The sequence below is a fragment of the Mus caroli genome, chromosome 10 (assembly GCF_900094665.2).
Source record: "Mus caroli chromosome 10, CAROLI_EIJ_v1.1, whole genome shotgun sequence".
NCBI classification, from domain to species: Eukaryota; Metazoa; Chordata; class Mammalia; order Rodentia; family Muridae; genus Mus; species Mus caroli.
Window position 1 is genome coordinate 36695745 of NC_034579.1, and position 22496 is coordinate 36718240.

Below are 22496 nucleotides of genomic sequence, written 5' to 3' on the forward strand. Positions count from 1 at the left end.
GTCTCGTCAATTTCAACTCCATGTGTTAAGAAGCTATAGTGAAGAAAATAATTTCTAAATGAATGAGTTGTTGTGCTTCCCTGCCTCCAGAGTAAAGAGTAAGGACAGAAAGGATGCTGGCAGGCAGGGAGAGGGGAGAAAGGGACCTCCGGGGTGGGACAGCACAACCTCATGCTCCTCCATCCTCCCTAACAACCACACTCGGGGCAGAAACCCAGCACCCAGTACCTACCAACTAAGCACACACTGACAGCACTGACCGAGTGCCAGCAGTGCCAGACCCTGCCCAGACACCTGCCGTAGACCCAGCTGAACCTCCACTATGCCTCCCTCTGCAGAAGGAGTGGAACAGACTGTGGTCTGAAACTCTCCTTGTCACCTCCATGCTTTGTCCTCACACTCAGACATAGTGAGGCATAGAAAGATGATGGCGACCATGATGGTGACTTACTACACACTCGCTCCAGACACTGTGAAAAGTATACTGGCTTCCTTCACGCCACCCTCATCTGCAGCAAATGCTGTGGTAACAGTCACACAAAGTGTGACTTGTTTGTTCAAGGTAACAACCCAGAAAGTGGCGTAATTTGAACATAGCTCTGTTTAGCTAAGAATTTACTCCTGTTTAATGTCCACCAAGGCATTAGTGCTCATAGGGTCATGGAACAATAAGAGACTGACCCACCCACGCCCTGAAGCACAGTTTTCAACCCGTGCTTTGCAACACAGGGGGTCAGATGGCCCTTTCATGGGGACCCCATATCAGATATTTACAATATGATTCGTAACAGTAGCAAAATTATAGTTATGAAGGTGTAACAAAATAATTGTGTGATTGGGGTTATGACCACACATGGTGGGACTGTATTCAGGAGTGACAATTAGGAACGTTGAGAGCCACTGCCCTGGAGGCTCTTCTGATACACCTAAAGTCTCTCTGGCACTGGAATGGCTTCAACATCTCCTCTCTGCCCAAGTCAGGGCAGAGTTCATGGAGGAAAGCCAAGGGGTGCAGATCTTCTCCACCCCTGCCCCCCTGTTCTCCCAAGACAGTTTTCAGTAAAGAAAGTAGCAGGAAGAATGCTTCTGTGTGTCAAATTATACTAAGTTGGTGACAAGAATGGATATTTCCCCTAACAAGTCACCAGACACTCCTCAATTGGCATGCACACTGAGATTTTTTGTTTTTTTAAGATTAAATATAAGGCCAGCAAGACAGTTCTTTGGGTAAAGGGGCTTGCCACCAAGCCTGATGACCTGAGTTCATTCCCTGGAACCCACACAGTAGAAGGAAAAAGTTGACCACTTCAAATTGTCCTCTGACCTCCACATGTGTGTTGTGGTGCATATATGCATGCACACACACACACACACACTAAACAAATAAATGAAATAAAAAACTTCCAAAGTGTTATCGCGTACTTACAGTTTTATAACTCCATCTGAGCAACGGGAACACAGCTGCTGGCAACCTCGGTCCTGTTTATGTTGACTTTGCCCCAGCTGAACAAACCTATGGATTACAAAGGACAAGCATAAGCCAAAGACAGAAGGACCTGGGATGAGTCCAGAGGCTCACACCAACCAGGGTGTGCTTGCACAACCATGGTGATACAACCATGGTGATACAAGTGAAGTCACGTCTGCATTTCCATTATCAACACAGAATATAGGAAGGATGGGGTCGGTCGGGTGCTTGCAATGACAGAGTAACACGGAGAGGGATGAGGCCAGAGACCGGCCCTGAGGCAGGGAAGCTGCTGAGAGGCCACAGCGTTGACTCAGCTTCCTCAGGACCTACCAATCCTCTATCCTCTCATTCCCAGCCTCACTTCCAAGTGCACTCCAGCTACTCCTAGGAAAACTGCTGTCAATCAAATAGAGGAAGCCAGCTGATGAGCCGATGCCGTACCACCCCTCTCCAGGGAGGACGGTATGGCACTAACCCAAGCATTGACTCAGAGCCAAAGAGGACAGCCACACTCCTGCCTGCAGGGTGGTTGATACCATGCACACCCAATTTCTACCTCAGAGATGCAGTCTGTTCTCCTGAGGTGATAGGCAGCATCAGGAAGCTGATTTCCTTTCTGTTTGTCTCCCACTGAAAACATTTTCCTTGATGACTATGGATAGCCTTGGCATTTATTTTTCATAAGCTTTTCTGAGGTCAAGTGCTTCAGGAGCAACAACTGAGAGATTCTTATACTCTCTAGGGCTTGCTTTAAACTAAGGCAAGTAACCAATTATGTCCAGTTTAGGGATGGAGAAATTATATAACACTAGGTAGACACATTTAAAATTTCTCAGATGAAGTGTACAATCACTATCATAATAAAGAACATTGGGGGGTGAGGGGGAGAAGACTCACGGTGAGAGCACTGCCTGGGTTCCAGAGGACCCAGAGTCCATTCCCAGCACCCACATGGCGGCTCACAACCCCCTATAACTTCAGTCCCAGGAGATCCCAATGCCCTCTCTGGCTTCCCTGCTCTTCTGTTCCTGGCAGGAAGGAAGAAGGGAGACGTGCACATACACGCAGGGGAAGCAGATACAAAAGTCAAAGTTAATTAATAAAGCAAAGCCATCGTGGCCTCTGTATGAGGCTTCATGGAATAGAAAGCTTTCAGGTGTGGTCAAGATAGCAAACTAAAGTCGCTGTCATCGGAAAGGTGAAATGAAGGAGAGCGGGGCTCCGAGGTCAGAACAAACCACGAAACTGAGGAGTCCTGAAGGTTGCAGCTCCATGCAAGAAAAGTGGGAGAAAAGAGAGGCAGGATAGGCTGCAGGGCAGGGCCAGTGGTGAGCTCCCTCCTAGGGCTCTGGACCCCAGAGTCAGCTGTGCCCCAACATCCCAGGGCTCTGTAGCCCCAAGTCAGCTTTGCCCTCTCCTTCCCAGTGTTTGGTGGCCCCGAGTCAGCTTGGTGGACAAGCCATCACCATGTGTACAAACCCCAGTGGGCACCAGTTTATTGGTGCACTCCCCTGGGGGTGGGAAGGCTCCATTGTAGTTTAACTACATGGGCTCTTTCCTGGCTCTCTTGATCCAAGGAGTCACCTAGCTGGGACAAGAGTGAAGCCAGGCAGTCCCTGAGCATGGCTGGGTCACCCCTGGCCTAGCTACCCCATACAAACTTCTGTAGTTTAGATGGAATGCCTCCCATCAAGGGTTCATGAATGAAAGTTTGTCTTAGAACAGGGCCACTGGAAAGTAAGTGTTGGAAACCTTAAGGCATGGGGCCCAGTCAGAGGTTTTGGGTCACTGGGGGGCATGGCCTCGGATGGAGCTGGGGAACCCTGGTTTTCTGACATGTTTGTGTCCCAGCCATGAGATAACAATGTGCTTCAGGATCTGCCTCCACCCTGATGTTCTGCCATGCCACCCGCCCCAAGGCAACACAATCAACTGACCACAGACCGCAATCTCCAAACTGGTGTGTCACAAAAACCTTTCTTCCCTATAAGCTGATTATCTCAAGCATCATTGTTCTAGCAGCAGAGAGCTGCCCAGCAGACAGAAGGGGCCACTCACACAGAGGGAAGGCATGGCCAGTGTCCCTACCCTTCCCCCACTCACTGTAAGCATCAACAGCTGCGAGGAGCAAGAGAACCAAGAAGCCACCATTTAGATATGTTGTCTAAATCACAAGATTCCCACCCAGGAAGCGTAGGATATGTATTCTGCAGTAGTCACTGAACAGCTCTGTACCTTTAGACTTGACAGAGGCTGGTAATCTCTTTTTTTTTTTTTTTTTTTTTTTTTTTTTTTGGTTTTTCGAGACAGGGTTTCTCTGTGTAGTCCTGGCTGTCCTGGAACTCACTCTGTAGACCAGGCTGGCCTCGAACTCAGAAATCCGCCTGCCTCTGCCTCCCAAGTGCTGGGATTAAAGGCGTGCGCCACCACGCCCGGCCCGGTAATCTCTTTTTAAATCAACTACAGAGGTGTTTAGAGAGCGAACAAAACACCACAAGCCGTATGTGAACCAAGGGTCATAAGAATGAGACTTATGCCAGGGTGGATGTCTCCTGCAGCCATCCCTTCTGTGCGCACTGGCTGCCAGCCTTCTTAGGCTGGGTGTTCCCAGGGATGCTGAGACTGATAAGCCCTGTATCTCACTCCTGAAAGGAGACAAAAGAAGTAGCCTTATAGTCTGAGCCAGTAAAACATCAGACATCAGTGGAAGCCTTGTCCGAGGTACAACAACAACAGCAACAACAACACTTTTCTTTTTGTTTCAAGTGAGCCCACCCCTTCAGTCCTTGCCAAGCAGACTCATATTCTGCAAGTGGCAACAGTACTCAGTTACGGACCCCATCAGCTGCCCTTCCAGACCAGGCTGCTCACAGGTGCACTGCATCACAGCTCAGTTACAGAGCTCGAAAGAGCGGGCAAGTGAGGAACTGTGCTCACGTGCCCAGGAGTGAGCACATGTGGTTCCACTCTAAATGTCTGACTTGGCTCTCAGTCAGACAGTGATGCAGGCTTATAATGTGCCAAGTTATGAAGGCTGATTTTATAGTCAGGGTATGCCACCTATTTTATGTCTCATGCACCGTGGATTAGATCTTCGTTTGAGATGGAAACTGGCATCCTTCGGGTCAGTGCATCCTGACAGGAAAGGCCCTCCTTGAAAAGAAGCTGAGCAGTCACTCTTATAAGTCAAACGTGAATGAACACAGTAGGGCTGTGTCCCCATGGGATACACAGTCGTCTGAAGGTTGTACTGGGCTCACGGGGTACTTATGGTGGTCCTGCCAAGTCCTTTACGTCTCCAGGGGAAACGACGATCCCTTAGAGGCTCTAAGAAGTCTCAGTCTTCCCACTACTCACCTAATTTGGCACCATTTCAGGAAATGCCTCCTTTCAGTGCAGTCTGGCTTATCCACACATCCTGAACCTGGGCCCTGCCTCTGCCACCCTTTACCATCCCAGAGAGAAAGTGAATGCAAGGTTCAGGATTCAGTTCTGAGAAGGTACGTTGATCCTGAGAGCTGGGGAGCATAGCTGTGCTTCTGTAGCTACAGCACAGACATGGGCAGCATTGAGATGTAAGGGCCCCATGATCCCTCCCTCTGAGGCAGCGTCTGAAGCACTAGATCCTCTCCCCAGCACAAACCAGCGCTTCAGATTCCGACATTTAAAGGCCTCGGTGCTCCACACAGAGCCTGCTGCCTTCTGCACCACTGTTTTGACTTTCTGGTCAGTTTTCTGTCATGTCTGTTATGTCGACTCCAGTTGACATAAGCTGGAGTCATCTGAGAAGAAGGAGCTTCAGGTAAGGGACTGCCTCCATCAGTCTGGGGACTGCCTCCATCAGTCTGGGGACTGCCTCCATCAGTCTGGGGGACTGCCTCCATCAGTCTGGGGACTGCCTCCATCAGTCTGGGGACTGCCTCCATCAGTCTGGAGACTGCCTCCATCAGTCTGGGGGACTGCCTCCATCAGTCTGGGGACTGCCTCCATCAGTTTGGGGACTGCCTCCATCAGCCTGGGGGCACTGCCTCCATCAGTCTGGGGACTGCCTCCATCAGTCTGGGGACTGCCTCTATCAGTCTGGGGATTGCCTCCATCAGTCTGGGGACTGCCTCCATCAGTCTGGGGGAATGCCTCCATCAGTCTGGGGGAATGCCTCCATCAGTCTGAGGACTGCCTCCATCAGTCTGAGGACTGCCTCCATCAGTGTGGGGGACTGCCTCCATCAGTCTGGTCAGAGGGCATGTCTGTGGGGCACTGTCTTAAGTGCTACCGGAAGTGGATGGCCCAGCTTTCTGTGATTGGTGCCATTCTGTGCAGCTGAGCCTGGGCTACATAAGAAAAGGAGCTGAGCAAGCTACTGAGAAGTGCTCCTCCATGGGTCCTGCCTGAGTTCCTGCCCTGTCTTCCCCAGGGATGGACTGTGTGTGACCATCTCCTCCTCCTACACTCGGTTTTGCTCAGTATTTATCACAGCGACAGAAAGGTGACAGTGTATGTCACAACAATCCCATGATTCCCCTTTATTTTTTCCTTCCTATGCTTCGGTCTCTTACCTGGCATAGATGGAGTGATCCTCCTCTGACAGGCTACTGGAGAGGCTGACTCCGTACACCTCCTTCATGGGCTGGACCACATTCTAGAGTTTTAAGAACAAGAACTGGTTAGAATCATCATATATTCTCCAGGTTAATATCCACAGACATACAGAAAATGAGTCTAAGAATTTTTCCATAGGAGCAATAGTACTTTTTTTTCATATTTGCTCATTAAGCTTCAGCTGATGGCTTTCAAAAACTCAGTTTGTTAGGATCAGTGGCTCATGCCTATAATCCTGGGAGTTGAAAGGCTGAGGCAGGAGGATTGCAGTAAATCTGAATTGCATAGTAAGTTCTAGCACAGCATGATGTAGTGTGAGGCCCTGCCTCCAAACAAAACAATAAACAGTACACCCCCAAAAAATACAAACCCCAAGAAAACCATGATTCTTGTTTCTTACTAAAATGGCTTGGTTTAAGGCTTTTTATAAATGTGCTAAATAAACATGGCTGCTGTATATAATGTAGGAGTTGGCAATTTATTTTTTATTTTTTATTTTTTCTGTCAAAGGCCAGACAGTAAATAGTCTAAGCATGGTGGGTTACACAGCTTCTGCTGCTACTACTCAGTCTGGCATAGAGCATGAGCACCATGAGTAGGCAGGGCTGGTTTCCAAAATAACTTGATTTTCACAAACATCAAGTGGGCTAGATTTGGCCAATGTCACTCCACTAACTCCTCAATTAGCAGGATGACTTCTTGAGGCACTGTGACCTTTAGCTATTTCTAGAAAGCAACTGTTTCTGTCCACTTGTTTTCCTTACTAGATTAGCACGTTGATTTGGACAGGACTCATTTCCACCAGGGCTATCCAAAGACTGTGGGGGAGCCAGGTCCAAACCTGCGTGCCAAGTGTCCAGTGGGGGGATAACAGGCACCGAGTGGGTGGGATGCTCAAGGAAGGACGGGATTCTCTTAAATCTTAAAGTTTCTTAAGAAACTTACCACGACAAAGAGGAGGTCTACTCAGAATGCAGCCATCCTATGCCTCACCTGGGGCACTGCACTAAAGCAGAGTGAGTTGGGTAACATGACATTTTCCTGCTCTCGGCCTTTTAAGCAAAAGCAGAATTTTAAAGATCATTTTCCAGAGCCTCAGGCTAGATCACACATGCTTCCCTGCCCCCGCACCTCAGTCACTTTGGCACTGTCTCCGGTGTCAGTCATCTTCACAGGAGTGGATCGCTGAGAGATGGAGCCTTCATCTTCCCGGTCGGTGCCAGAGTCATCCTCAGAGCTGCTGGACACAGCCTCCTCGCTCGGGGGCGGCGGGGCGCTGGCTGCCGTCTTCCGCTGCAGGACAGCTTCCTCTCTAGTGCTTTTGTTCCTTTGAGGAGACAGATATGAATGTGAATCATCTTCAAGCTGAACTTTTAGCCATCACTTTGGATGGCTGCGGCCCAAGCCAAAGTCCAAGGAAGCACAAGGTCATTCGAGAAGCTAGTGTCAAGTCACATTTAAGTGGAAAGCCAGTATTTATCTACGCATAACAAAACAGCTGTAATTAAAAAATAAGCCAGGATGGAGAGATGGCTCAGCAGTTAAAAGCACTGACTGTTCTTCCAGAGGTCCTGAGTTCAAATCCCAACAACCACATGGTGGCTCACAACCATCTGTAATGGGATCTGATGCTGTCTTATGGTGTGTCTTAAGACAGCGACAGTATATCCACAGACGTGAAATAAATAAAATCTTTAAAGAAAAAAAAAAGCCAAACATGGTGTGGGAGGGGCAGAAGCTTTCTCCCCACTGGCTCTTGTAGCGTCTTCTGGGAACTGGAAGTGGGACTGTCTACATTTCTAATTCAGAAAGAGGACTATGCTTGAGAGCTTACAGTTTGTGGTGTGGGAGCTGGGGCTAGAACTCAGAGACTTCCCTTGCAGAACAGGGATTTTACTGGCTGAGCTGTCTCCCCTCGCCCTGCCCCCTACTGTTAAAATAGTTCACTATATGTTACTAAAACCACAGCAATACATGGAAAATCTTGAGAAAGAAAAAAATGCAATTTATCTCATCAGAGTTAGATATTGTAAAAAACAAACAAACAAACAAACAAATAAAAACACCATTCTGACCTTCTCCACCTAAAACTTAATCTGACAGTATCTCTGTGCTGAGCTCCCACCCAGCTGTCCAGATGTTTATCTTTCCTAGGATCACCTTGGGTTTAAACTCAACACTTTCTTTCTTTTAAACTCTTAGCATCTGCTCAGGACTTAATGTGAAACTCCTGAAAGGTCATGGGTTTAAGGCACAGAAACATCTGGAAAATATTTGTACATGACCCCATGTGTAAATTACATGTAACTAAAATCCAGCTGGATTTATAATCCTAAATACAGGTAGAATACTGTATCCACAGTCTCACCATGACTCCCGCTCCAAGTTGAGGAGCAATGTTACCACTGTAACAGGCAGGTCATAGGCAATTGAGAGTCTTTGATCAGAACACTACACACTTTACTCCAGTCTCTCAGTGGGAAGATGCAAACATGGTAGGGGGGAATCCCTTCATGTTATTAGGTATAGAAATGTTCTTCCTGCAAACAATGTTATAGCCATGCAAAGAAACCTATCAAGTTCTCAGTTATAGTACACTTGCTTTTACATTCAACTAAAATCAATACAATAAATAAAATAAGCACAGATTTTAGTTATTTTATGCTGAGAAACAAAGAAACATCTATTCCTCATCTTTATACCACATGTTATGTTCACAAGTGAAATGAATAGAATATACCATGTTGCTGAGACTACCGTAAGTTCTGTTTTCAACAGTGAACATTTCAGTCGTCCCAGTGCTATAAATGAGCTACCAATATAGATGCAACAAATAGACTTCAATGATGCAACTTGACATTATTAGTTCTGGATGGAAATATTACTGCAAGCACTATTTTACATGACTCTCCAAATTTTCATTCTATATGCAAATCTTACCCCAGTACAGATTTTCCAGTTTCATCTGGTTTTCGCACGGTAAATGGACTTGGATCAATGCCAACAGTTTTAGGCATAAAATCACTAGAAAAAGATGAAGAAGTTAAAATATTGTATAACTCACTGTCTATGTAGATGATCCTGGCTCACTGTTTTCTGCTAATCTTGCCTCCATGGCTATGCATATTCTAACACAAGTACTCATGAGCACTTCAGCTGATGGGGCTCCCAAAAAGCTCATGAACTAATAGCTCTGGGTGATGTCCATGTGACTATGGTGACTTCTCTCATAACTGCAGGAGCTGAGAAATTCTGAATGTAAAGTCGTGTTTGCTGGAAAGTGATGAGATCCCAGGCATGCCTAGGATGCAAACCATCTGGCTAGATATCACAGTTAGTTCTCAGGTACACAGACCAGTGGCCAGACAGTGAGCTGCTCAGGTCTGTGCACCAGAACTTTAAGCCAGACCACTGAAGGATGTAGATGTAATGATCAAAGAACAGGGGCATGCATTAAAAGGGCAGCATCTACCTCATTCAACCAGGGTTCATTCACATACCGCTGTGGGGATGCTTCACATAGAAGCTGACCTAATGGCCACTCATTGAGTTAAGCCCAAGTCCCTTCCTCAGCATCAAGGTCTATCTTCCTGTCACCGAAGAAGCCAGGCATATCACAACTGGGCCAACAGGGCAGGAGTTGTGTGAGTTCTGCTAAGGTCCCTGGCTTTTGGTATTTCTCCCACACTGTGCCCAGATGCTACTCCCCAAGCCCCTGGAAAAAAATAATCTTGGGTCTGACTTTAAAAGGTCTATCAAATTTTATCTTATTATTGTTCTGTTTTGTTTTCCCAAGACAAGGTCTTACTGCATAGACAAAGCTGGGCTTGAGCTCACTCCATATCCCAGAGTGGCCATGAACACAAAATGTCCTTGCCTCTGCCTCCCAAATGCTGAGTTGACAGACTTGTGCCACCTCACCAAATGTCTATTGAATAGTCTGGAAATGTCTTGGCAATGCAATTGCATTTTTCTTTGTTTCTAAATAAATAGAAAGGAGGAACAGGAGGGGAGGAAATGAAGAAGGAGAAGATGAAGAAGAAGAAGAAGGAGGAGAAGATGAAGAAGGAGAAGGAGGAGAAGGAGAAGGAGAAGAAGGAGAAGAAGGAGGAGAAGAAGGAGAAGAAGAAGGAGGAGAAGAAGAAGGAGAAGGAGAAGGAGAAGGAGGAGGAGAAGGAGGAGGAGAAGGATGAGAAGGGGAAGAAGGAGAAGAAGGAGAAGGTATCCACAGATTCCATGAGTGTGAATTTGCTTACTCACTAAAACCTATGGGTAGCCCAAACCCACACCCCGCTGCTGTTTCAGGCACGTGTCTGTAAGGAGCAGCGCAAGCCTGAGTCACCCAGTTCACATGCTCCAGAAGAGGTTCAGCAGGCCTGAACGTGGGCTCTGTCTTGCTTTGCTCTCACTGTAAATGAACGTCTATTCAGGGCTACGTTTTCATATTTGTGTGTCTTTTCTGTTGGTCATCTTTCTGTTTAAAACTGTCCCTGAGCACAAGGCTGTGGCTATATAGTGTTTCTAATAATAAGCCTGTGGTGAGCCTTGTGGAGAAAACAGGCATTAGATAAGCTTGAGTTACACTGCCTGAGCTATTAACACAGTGCCGGGAGGAAGGGAGGAGAGGGAGAGAAGAGGAAGGGAAAGGAGGGGAGAGGAGGGGAGAGGAGAGGAGAGGAGGAGGGGAGAGGAGGGGAGTGAAAAATACTGAGTTGATGACAAATGACAAATTACAGCTAGCAGGGGAGAGATTTCAACTTATCAAATAAGAACAATTAACCCAGTTGGTAATGAGGAATTTGAGGTGACGGGCTCCCCATCACAGGAGACATCTTGAATTCTCAAGGCCCCATGTCTGAGCAGCTTACAGAACAGACATACCTCTATGAACCAGAGAAATGTGAGTTTCCTAGTTCTTACAGTTCTGAGGTACCCACGACATACCGTGCTGAACTTGTCATGGCCAAGCAAAAGGTGTCATCGAAACTACTCAATTCATACGGCCGGAAGAACTCATTGTGAATATCAATCTCTTCTTCCCATCTGTGAAATTTCTTCACCATCAACTTCTTTAAGTTTGCAGCACAGATAACTGAGAAATACAACTTGCTGTTACTAAATCACTAGTGGAGTACCTTCAGCACACGTGTGCAATGCCATCAGTGCTCACAGACGGCCTTGTCACAGCCTGTGCTGGACACAGCTCTCACCTAGTTTCCTCAGCTCTGGTTCCTGGTACTTACTCAGGAAAGAGACTCCTGCACAAAAACCAACACAGATCTGCCTGTATCAGCTCTAAGGAGAGTCCTGGGAAGTCCAAGATAGGAGCAGAATTACTTCAGAAATTTAATGACTCGTTCCCTTAAATCCATTTTTACTCTTCAATTCTTTCATACGGGCTACCTTATCAAACAAATAGTAGCTCTTCACTAACTCGCTGCTGCCATTCACATCCTATTAACAGTCATTGGTAAAGTCCTGTCCGAGCCAGGTTGGTGGCTCCGTAGGTAAAGGTGCTTTGCAGCCAAGTCTAACGACGTGCGCTCCATCTGGGAACCCTCATGATAGATTCCGTGATCTCCACACACTTTCCATGACACACCTCCCCATACATGTGCATGGCCACAGAAACATAAAATAAAGTGCTTTCCTTTCTCTAAAACAACCAACCCACCTTAGCAATATTATTATTAGTGAGTCTGTCCAGAGTTTCAAGTTACATACTTGGGAGATGAATTAATAATTTAATAACCTTGGGAGCCTGTTCTGAACTTCCCAAAGTTCAGAAGCATAGATTAAGTAGACTCATCACCTGCTACACTTTTTCAGGTGGTAAATTGGTTGCGTAAGATCAAATTAGTAAATTGCCAAGATAGTCACAGAAGGGGGACCTCACTCTCTCTATCTCCTTAAACCTGGAAACACTGTTCTAATGCACAGTACATTTTAGTGTATTCCTTTATATAATTTCTCCTGCCTTTCTCACACATTAGTAACATTTAGTTTCAATGTGATTAGGATACAGATATGAAAATATATGTCCTGCTTATAAGTGTGTCCTTACTTCCTCTTCATCTCTCTAAAACGTCATAGAAAAAATTTAATATTTAATATAATGAGTCCTAATTGAAAATGAATCATTATGTCAACCAAACATTTGCACAGCTTATCTAATAAGTACAAACCGCAGCACAGGGGACAGGGCCTGCTCAGATGAAAGCAAGTACAGTCATCTCCTCCTAGAAGATGCTAAGAGATATATGGTCCCTAACAAAACAGCAATACAATAACAAGTCAGCTTCTTTTATAATATAACGCACCAAATGCTTTAAAGTTTCAAGCCTTCTTAGGCATCGTTTCAAAATACGTGACAGAAAATGTGAAAGAGAGGCAGGTACTCACCTTCATCGTAAGGCAGCGGCAGATGCTTCACCACCTCTGGCGTCCACCAGTAAGTGTAACTGCAAAAGCCAAAGGGACAAGGGGACCAAACATAAATGCTGGCTTTCTACAAGCCACCAAATAAAACCCTCAGCCTTCTCCTTCAAAGGTCCTTTTTCCTCCTGTGATGGCACATTTGGAGAGCTGTTGACTTAGGAGGTCTCCTCCTGTGATGGCACATTTGGAGAGCTGTTGACTTAGTAGGTCTTCATACACTGAACTGCATCTCATGCCTTCCCTGCTTCATCTCTACCAGAGATTTACAAATGCCAAGACACTCTGCTCTCATTTAGTTTTGGCTAAAACAGATTTTCCTAAACTATGCAGAGTCGAGGTTGCTCCTCTAGAGACAATGTCAACTGGTAAACAGTGAGGCCATGACCCAAGTCTTGTTATTGAGCACTAAGGCTGCTTTTCTACTGCTATGGGATGTGTGTGCATAGTTAATGAAGCAGTTCAATGAAACCATCAGGGAATAAATGGATAGTAAAAAAAACTTTTAAAAAAAGTTCCCTTAGGACACAACATGAGTGCTGTTCATTTTAGCTGAGAACATGGGCCGCTTATGTGCAGAGGCCAGATTCAGGGTAGGGAACTTCAACTGTCTGGCCTTCTCTGGGAGATTGATCTCTGACATACAGAGAGAACTGGAACAAGTCCTGAGACCCAGCGTTTGATTGTCTATCAGATTCTAATGAAATAGAGATTCTAGGAGAAGAAAGAGCTCTGTCAAAATTTTTATGCGCTAGAAAGTAAATTAATATACACAAATGTAAAAGAAAGTCAGATTTCCAATAGTTTAAAAATAAAGCCTATGGCCCAAAATACTACAAAGAAAAATTAATATGATGGGTTTTAAAAGATAAAAATGCCGAAATTATGATCTTGAGTATTCCTAATTATGAAAAAAGTGGAGGAGCATCCAATCGCTACAGGCAGGGATCTCCCAGAGGCAGCAGGGACCTCCTAGAGACAACAGGGACCTCCCGGAGAAGGCAGCAAGCTGAACCCATTGGGCAAAGGAGCAGGAAACCCGGGAAACTGGGGTGTGAGTGTGCTGTCAGAGGAAAAGGCTTCCTGGAGGCTGATTGAATTTTTTGTCCAAATCCTCTGTGCCCAGTTATTCCTTGGCCTTCCTACAAACCAAGTCTGAGTCAGAAGACTGGCCCGGGATTCCTGTTGTTTTTACAAACCACCAGGCGACACTGAAGAACGGTTCATAAGCTGTTTTCTCAACAGCAAGGCCCAGAGACATGAAAAGAACAGAGAAGAGATAAGCCTGCTGCTTGTAGGGACTTAATTCAATTGCTCAACATTTATCGATCACTTATACTGTATCAGACACTGCCCCAAGCATTTAAAGAGCCATGCTGAGAATAACAGCAACACACAAGGTAAGAGGGAGCGTGTACAGCAGAAGAAGAGGTAAGCAGTAGGCCAGCTCTAGTCAATGTCCTGGAGCGGGGGAGACCTGAATCTTACTTCATCAGAAGTGGTTAAACTCATTCCTGATGCCCAGATCCCAACAACTGTAAGTCAGCCAAGGAGACCCCCATCCCAGCAACATTAAAGAATCAAATTTTCCATAGAAATCAATCGTGGGAAACCTAAAAAGATAAATTCACGTTCAAATAAGCTACATTCATACTAATTTCATTTACTTTTGGGGACAGAGAATTAGGTCAGAGAAAGGCACAGACCAACTGTCAGAAGGGCGGGTCTGATGGGGCCCACATGCACATAAGGCAGAGGAGGTGTATCTTCTATGTCCTGATGACCTAACCCAGGCAAAGAAAGAAAGTAGAGAAGATATCAGACAATCTAGAAGGAACTCACTAAATTATGTTGCTTACAATTTGCATGCTTAGGAAAAAGAAGCAAGCATTTTCTAAGGACTGAGTCTTAATGTAGAACACACCATACAGATGTGGTGCTCTGGATGGGAATGGTCCCATAGGCTCATATGTTTGAATGCTTGGTTTCCAGTTGGTGGACTGATTTAGGAATCATTACAAGTGGCCTTGTAGGTGGAGGTATGTCACTGTGGGACAGTTTTGAGGTTTCAAAAGCCCAGGACAGGCCCAGTCTCCCCAATCTTCCTCTCTCTCTCTGACTCCCTCCCTTTCTCCCTTCCCCTTCCTGCCCCCCCTCTCTCTGCCTCCTGCTGTGAATCAGATGTAAGCTCTGAGCTACAACTCTGCCTGCCTGCCTGCCTGCCACCATGCTCCCTGCCATGATGGTCACAGACTCACCTTCTGAAATTGTAAGCAAGCCCCCAATTAAACAATTGATTTTATTTTATATGTTGCCTTGATCATAGTGTCTCTTTACAGTGACAGAAAAGCTAACTAAGACAGATGGACAACTAGAATTAAGAAATACCTTTGTCTCAGTGAGTTGAAACCAGGCCACAGGTTTTAAAACCATATTATTAGAGTGCATTTCCTTGAGTAATATAAAATGATTTTAAGAATATTTTCTGAAAAGCCTAAGTCCTGGGTGTGTCTCAGAAATAAAGAAGCACATGCAAAAGACAAGTCCTGGAGAGGATGGACCGAGACAGAGAGGATGAGAGGGCCAAGCAAAGGACAAGGACAATCTTATACCTCTATCTGCCACCAGGTGCATTTGCTCACAGATAAGATGTCTGCACAGGGCATGAAACTGCCTTGGGGCAAGGAATCACAGAACAGGAGACTGAATGTTGGAGAACTTCTTCCATTGTATACAATACCTCGTAAGTCACTCTTTTCAGTCCCTAGTATTGAGAGTGCTGAATTCCACTGGGTTACTTCCATCAAAGGGAAATTTAAGATGGATGGTCTCTAACATTCCTAGTTACCTGAGACATCCTAGAAACAAGATATATGAACATCAGCAAAGAAGCCAATGTCTGTGAACAAGGCAGAGAACCACGGGCAGGGTAATAGCATCCTTAAGACTGACAGGTGCTAACCAACCCCAATCAAGAAGCAGCACACAGTGTTAGATGGATAGAGTGGTAAGATGGCACACCACAACTTTTACTCGGCACTCTTCATGCAAGATGAGATGAAGATGGCCAGCTGGTTAAATCTGAAGAAGTGTTTTATAGACTTCTTAATATGATAGGCGTATTTAGCTAATAAAAAGGATGCACTTAATGACTGTATACTATTGCATGACCAGAATGGTGAGCATATGGCCGCGTGATATAGTCAAGGATGCAGTGCTTCTGGCGGATAGGGAGCAGTGCTGAGAACGGCTACAGTAAGTAAGTAGTCTTACACTCAATGGTGAGCAGAGACTACAGACACCGAGTGATCGGTGATCCCAGTGGTCTCAATCACTGGCAAAAATCAAGCCAACCTGTGACCACTACCATAGACATGGCCACAAGCTTCGGATACACTTTAATGTCAACTGGAACACACAGGGCATGCTGGGCTGAGGAGGGTCAGCATATAAGATTTCAGTGAAGCAGATCTCCGTGCAAGGTGAGAAACAATTGTACAAACGATAGTGTCAACAACCAGCTCCTTACAGGAGGCATATTCTAACCACAAACCTAGACTTGACAAACATAGGAAAGATGGCGACTCTGGATAGATAGGAAACTCACATACCAGACTGTGAGCAGCACCAGAAAATCTCCCAACTCTAAAAATAAACAAAGTAACTAATGTGTAATATCTAAAAACAGGCTGGGGACTATATAAACACTTCACTGGCATCAGAGGTCATATAAGACATATTGACCAGGCTTTGAGCGGAGGTTCAGAGAATGGTTTGAGCACTTCAAACACATACGGGGTTCAGAGTCACAGAGGCAGTTACTAGAGTGGGTTCTATGTCCCTCCCCCTGTTAGCAATAAAAACATGATGTCATTGGTAAACACAGTATAAGAACAGATGAATACATAATCAAGTGATCACTGCTACTGCATCATATAAATGACAAAACAGTGCCCAAGTTTCCAGATTTTACGGGCATCCTGTATGGTTTTTAGTAAATGCTTAAAAGTAGGAAATATTTCCCTAGTGAACGAGAGCAATACGAACACCAGCAGGAGTCAACTGTGTGCTAAGGTTTTAAATGATCTCATCTGATGCCCAGGGCAGCACAGTTTTCCAGATCAGGAAGCAGAATCAGCACAGCTGACTGACTGTCAACAGTGACTTTGGGTGTCAACCACCAGGAAGTGTATGTATCAGGGCCCTATGGCCATCTCCTGTAACCAGGCAAGGCTTTCTGTGGAGGGACTGGGACACCAGCCCAGCCACAAAACCTTCAACCTACAATTTGTCCTGTCTGAAAGGTGTGCTGAGGTAAGGGTGGCAGAGAAGTGTGCCAATGACTGGTCCAACTTGAGACCCATGCCATGAGAGGGAGTCCACACCTGACACTGCCTGGGAGGAAGGACTGTAGGAGCTAGAGGGGCCAAGAACCCCACAAGAACATGACCCACAGAATTAACTAAGCAAGGTTCAGAGGACCTCAAAAGACCGAAGCAGCAATCAGCATCTGAATTGTCTGACCTACTAGACCCTCTACATACATGTAACAGCTGTGTAGCTTTGTCTTCGTGTGGGAGGCCTAACATGGGAGTACGGGTGTCTGGGACTCTTTTGCCTGCTCCTGGGACTCTTTTTCTCCTGCTGGGGTGCCTTGTCTGGCCTTAATATGAGGTCGGGGCCTAGTCTTACTGTAACTTGTTATGCCATGTTCAGTGGGATATCCCCGGGAGGCCTGCCCTTTCCTTTCTGGGAGGGAAATGAGGAGGAGAGGATCTGGAGGAGAGGGGAGATGGGAGAGACTGGGAGGACGGGAGGGAGGGGAGACTGTGGTCGGATGTAATGAATGAGAGAATAATTAACTCAGTAAGTAAAAGCCGTGCGGGATCTAGTGCCATCTCCTTTCCAGTGATGGAAAAGCAGGGTCTCAGGGGTAAGTAGCCATATCCATGCCTGTTCTCAAGATTCAAACCCAGCACCATGTGAGCTAGGCTGAGCCCCACACTCTTGCCTGATACTGCCTCTGCTTTAACTGTTCATTTATGTTGGGAATTATCCCGATTTAACAGTCATCAAAATAACCTATACAGCTGGGTGACACTAAAAAAAGAAAAATAAATAAATCCCAACCCAAACACTAACCGCATCTTAAAGTAACAAGCTCTGATTCTGAGCAGGGTCAAGTGGTGATTTCAATCAAGCAGGCTCCGTCTGCTGCTGCAGAGTATAAAGAAGTGCAGTAGAGTAACTGTTGGAGCCCTATTGTCTACTGCGATCAAACAGTGTTTTCTGGGTCAGAAACTACTGTGTGTAACACACTCGGGCTCAATAGTCTCAGCCACCACACATTCTCCCTGTACCTCAGTTCCCTATCTGAGGATATGGGCTGTAACACCGGCTTCCTTTTGTTCCCACACATAGGCCCCCCAAACCACCTGCTTCAATTATGTAACCCGAAGCAAGCGAGCAGCTTCACACCGGTGAACACGCAGCTCACTCCTGCAGCAGAGAATGAGCGTTGGTTGTTTCCATGTCGGGCATTAATTGTCTCAGTGCTGGGTAATACAGCATCTCAGAAAACCAACTGCACTGACCTCTGGTCAGTTACCAGCCAAACTGAGCGCAAGTGTTACACACACTGCATTAAACACAATTAACTCAAAATTTCTGTCAATCAGGTTGGTAATAATCATTTATTAACAATAACCATAATTTTAAAATGCACAGAGCTTCATTTATGGAGAAAAATCATGAATTAAGGTATTTATTCTAATATGAGCCAATGAACCAAAAAAAAGTGCAAAGCCTGAGCTTTGCTAACATTTTAAATATTCTTGCAGCAGCACGGACTACACTAGTGGTTTTGATTGTCTGTGGCCTGTGCTCGCAATGAGCAACTCTGCTGTATCTACCATAGGCTGTAAGAAGAAGGCACTATGGGAAATCTGACGTCATTACGTGCTTTCAGGGAAAATGAGCCCTGTTCCAACTTCTTATATGTTGCTCAAGAGGCACAACTCATCATATCAGCACAGAACTCTTCACTTAAAACACGAAGGAGCCTGGTCGCTAAGCTCTCATGACGATCTGTGGGGTGTGCACCCAGCCATTCACATCTCGCACATGAGGAAAATGAGGGTCAGAGAGGTCACAGAAATCATCTAACACCACGCACCTATAGATACTCCAGCTCAAATTCACACAACGTGTAAGCTCACAGTACCTGACACCATCTTAAGCTGCTCTGGGGAAACTGTTCTTTTCAGAAAAATCTTATGGGCTAAAGGTGAACACACACCCACTATGGAGGCCAAGCTGGCCTAAACTTGCAGCAATCCCACCACCCTAGTCATCTGAGTGCTAAGATTATAGGCAAGTACTTCCATGCACAGCTCTTCTGAGAGTATCATCACTGATTCAACTATAGCCAAATGGCCTGCACTGGTGAATGCCTCCAGACGGCCAGATTGGCAGGAGCGCTTATCTGCCCATAGTCACTGCTTTAGGTTCCTGTTTGGACTATTACCCAGAGCTATTTATGTTGGAAAACATTTTGCAGCTTTAATTAACAAAGTAAGCACTGCTCAGCTCCCACACTCCGAGATGGGCTCCTTGAGTCTTGGATTTCTTTCTCATTTGTAAGGAACATTCAAGAAGGAAGTTGCTGGCTTGCTTTAGAGGCTCTGCACCACATCCCACATCCAGATACATCTTGGAGACTTATCTGGATTTCAGGGACCATGCAGAACAACAAGCTACCAGTCATGATTTGCCAGAAATCACTAAGCCGAAAGCCACAGCACACATGCTAAGACTCATAGCTTTACGCTATGCGCTCATCTCATACAACAGTTATTCAATACAGCGGCAACTGTGAGTTTACATGGTAGTCTAAGGGGACCAGATACTCACCTCCTTCTGGGGGGTAAAAGGCTCATGGTGTTTTTGTGATGGAGGTAAAAGTCTGTGGGGAGTTCCCAGAGATGAGGTTTCCCTTCTGTGGGGTGGAAAACACCCAAAAACAGGTTGATGGAATCTTGTCTATCAGCATCTAAAACGCAAAAAATATAGATTTCAGAAAACCCATTACTGACACAGCCTCCCCAGGAGGACAGCTCAGATGACATGGATCCCACTGTGCTTCCTGCAACAGAGCTGGAAAGAAGACACATCTATACTTCCAATTTCACACACTCAGACACACACCCAGTCATGCACGATCTGAGGAGACTGAAAGCCTTGCCTCTGAATGGTGCTTCCCTCTCTCCTCAGGCTTCTCTAACACACGGGGCAGGGGACAGAGACTGCTTCTTGAGTGTTAGCTTACAAGTCACACAATATTTAGAGTGGTTTTATTTTTAAAATAAAAACTCACCCTCAGGATTTATTAACTTATCTCAAGTAAACACTTTAAAGATAAGCTGGGTCATGGGGGGAAAATGACCCAATTCCTACAGAAATCCTGCTGCCTGACCTTGACCAAGTCAGCTGCTCAGCAGCCACTCCAAACGCCCTTCCTCCAGCAGGGATTCTGTTTAAAGCACTGCTGCCCCTCAGCTGCAAGACTGGCCTCCTATGTGATAATGAACAGCAGTCTCATGCCACTCTTCACCCACCTCAACACTGTCCTCCCACAGTGTGCTATCAAGTGACAAACCTGCCTGGCACGTGTCCTCCGCCCTTTTCCTCAATATGCTTGGCAGTAAAGAAGCACGCTGAAACGCTCTTCAGCCTGCCCTTTCTAGTCCGCACCTTCTCCTCCCCGCTCCCTTTATCCCTTCCCCTCATTTCTTTCTTGCCGTTCTTGACCTAGAGGCCTCGACAGTCAAGTGGTCCACGGATATTCCTAACAGCCTCTTTCTGAAACAGTGAAGGGCTAAGAAGGAAGCAGAAGTGCCCGCTGTAGGACCAAGAAAATAAAGTGTATTGTCCTCTAACAGCTACAGTGAATATACACACCTGAAATCAGTTTTGAGATATCTTATTTTCCCAAAAGCAAGTGAAATGTCAAATATGTATGCCTATGATTAATATTTTCGCAGGAAGCACTCCATTAAAATAGCACTCAGCCTTTCAGCCTAAGAGTAATATAGAAAAGGGATGTGCTTATATGCTGAGTGTCTTTGGGACCTTCTATCGATTTGCTGAGGGAAAACAAGTGTCACATGACACAGGCAGCACCACCCCAATTTTTGCCTCAGCACACAGCACTGAAGTAAACACGCTGTTCTTGTAGGAACTGTATTCTCTGTGCTTCTTGAAGAGACTTATGGCACTTGATAATTCATTTCCTACAGTACCCCAGAATAGCTAATGTCCCCTAAACCAGCTTTCCGTTTCCAGCCATGTTTTCAATGAGTCCCTCTCACCTTTTAAATGACATCTTCCTTAAAACGTTAGTGAGTACAGTCAACACAGAGGAGGTGACAGAGGCACATCACGCTCATGGGTAACCCTTCACAGATCACTGTGTGGTCCTGAAGCTGCCGCTGCCGCTGCTGCTGTCACAACAGGCAGTGTCTCTATGGTGGCACAGTCACCTGAGCTTGGGCTACAAGACCACCTTCAAGACTGAGCACTGGCTGGGCACTTGTTGTTGCTGTTGTACTTTGTCCTTATGGTTTATTTATTTTATGGTTATGAGTGTTTTGTCTGCACACATCTACACACCAGGAGAGTGCATCCGGTCTCATGAAACCACACTTTAGACAGTTGTACACTGCCATGGAGCTGCTGAGAATTGACTCAGGACCTCGGAAGAACAGCCAGTGCTCTGAGCCATCTCTTCAGCCCGACTTTTTTTTTTTTTCTGGTTTTTTGAGGCAGGGGTCTCACTATGTTACCCTGGCTATCCTGGAACTCACTATGTAGACTATTTTGTCCTTGAATTCAGAGACCTGCCAGCTCCCCAGGTGCTGGGATCAAAGGCCTGCACAGCTCTGCCCAGTCTGCCTGGACACTTCAAACTGTAAAATGAAGTAGCTTTTCCTGCAAGGTGGTAGCCTATGGTTATGGTCCTCTGTAAGAGGCCAGTATGAAGACAAGTGAGTGCCTGCTTCTATACTCAATTACACTTTAAAAGCAGAACACCTAGAAGCTATTCAAATGCCATTAAGAACTAACAAGTTTTATTACTAATTATATTTAAATGACACAGGACTGGATATAATAATTTTAAATTAATCCCTCCCCCCAAAATTTGGAACTAGATTATCTGTTATTCTAGTATTAAGTTTGTGATGAGTAGCCCCTTTTACCAGTAATACAAATAACACTTATTTATCAGTTTAATAAATAGTATTTTGAACTGTTAGGGAGAAAAAAGAAAGAAATTAGATATCCATCTTGTACCACTTAATGAGAGAAATACTACTGGAATCTAAGAATGGCCCAGATCAACACGCAGTGGGAGCAAACACAGCAACCCTGAAAGACAGCAGCAGAACCAGTGAACACATAAGAATCTAGCTTTGCTATTTATCCACAAAATTTGTACTAAACCACTTCCAGCAAAGTGGTAAAGACTTCCCAAGCTGAGTGTTCTCAGACTGTACTGAAAGGAACATTAGCTGATCAACCCTTTCTGAGGAAATCCGTCTGTGGTGGGTTGAACAGGAATGGCTCCCATAGACTCCCATGTTTGAATGTGGCACTATTGGGAGGTGTGGCCTTCTTGGAATAGGTGTGGCCTTGTTGGAGGAAGTATGTCACTATGGGGGTGGGCTTTGAGGTTTCTTATGCTCAAGCTACACTCAGTGTGGCACACAGTCTCATTTTGCTGTTCGCCCATCATGATGTAGAACTCTCCAGCACCATGCCGGCCTGCATGCCTCCTCCATGTTCCCTGCCACGGCGATCGATAATGGACTAAACGTCTGAAACCGTAAGCCAGCTCCAATTCAATGTTTCTCTTTGTGAGAGTTGCTGTGGTCATGGAGTCTCTTCACAGCAATGAACTGAAATGAAGACATCGTGCCTGTGGATAGCCTTG

General features: G+C 45.7%; 1 protein-coding gene across 1 annotated transcript in view; it reads right to left on the minus strand.

Moving 5' to 3' along the window:
* Positions 1-22496, minus strand: part of Fig4 (FIG4 phosphoinositide 5-phosphatase) — a 114309-nt gene that overhangs the window by 31022 nt on the left and 60791 nt on the right. Inside the window, exons 16-22 of the mRNA XM_021173871.2 lie at positions 19418-19556; positions 12473-12531; positions 11015-11162; positions 9011-9094; positions 7202-7397; positions 6028-6110; positions 1427-1513 (exon numbers count right to left, since the gene is read on the minus strand). Of these exons, the coding sequence (XP_021029530.1) occupies positions 1427-1513; positions 6028-6110; positions 7202-7397; positions 9011-9094; positions 11015-11162; positions 12473-12531; positions 19418-19556 (796 nt within the window). The remainder of the gene's footprint in view (positions 1-1426; positions 1514-6027; positions 6111-7201; positions 7398-9010; positions 9095-11014; positions 11163-12472; positions 12532-19417; positions 19557-22496) is intronic.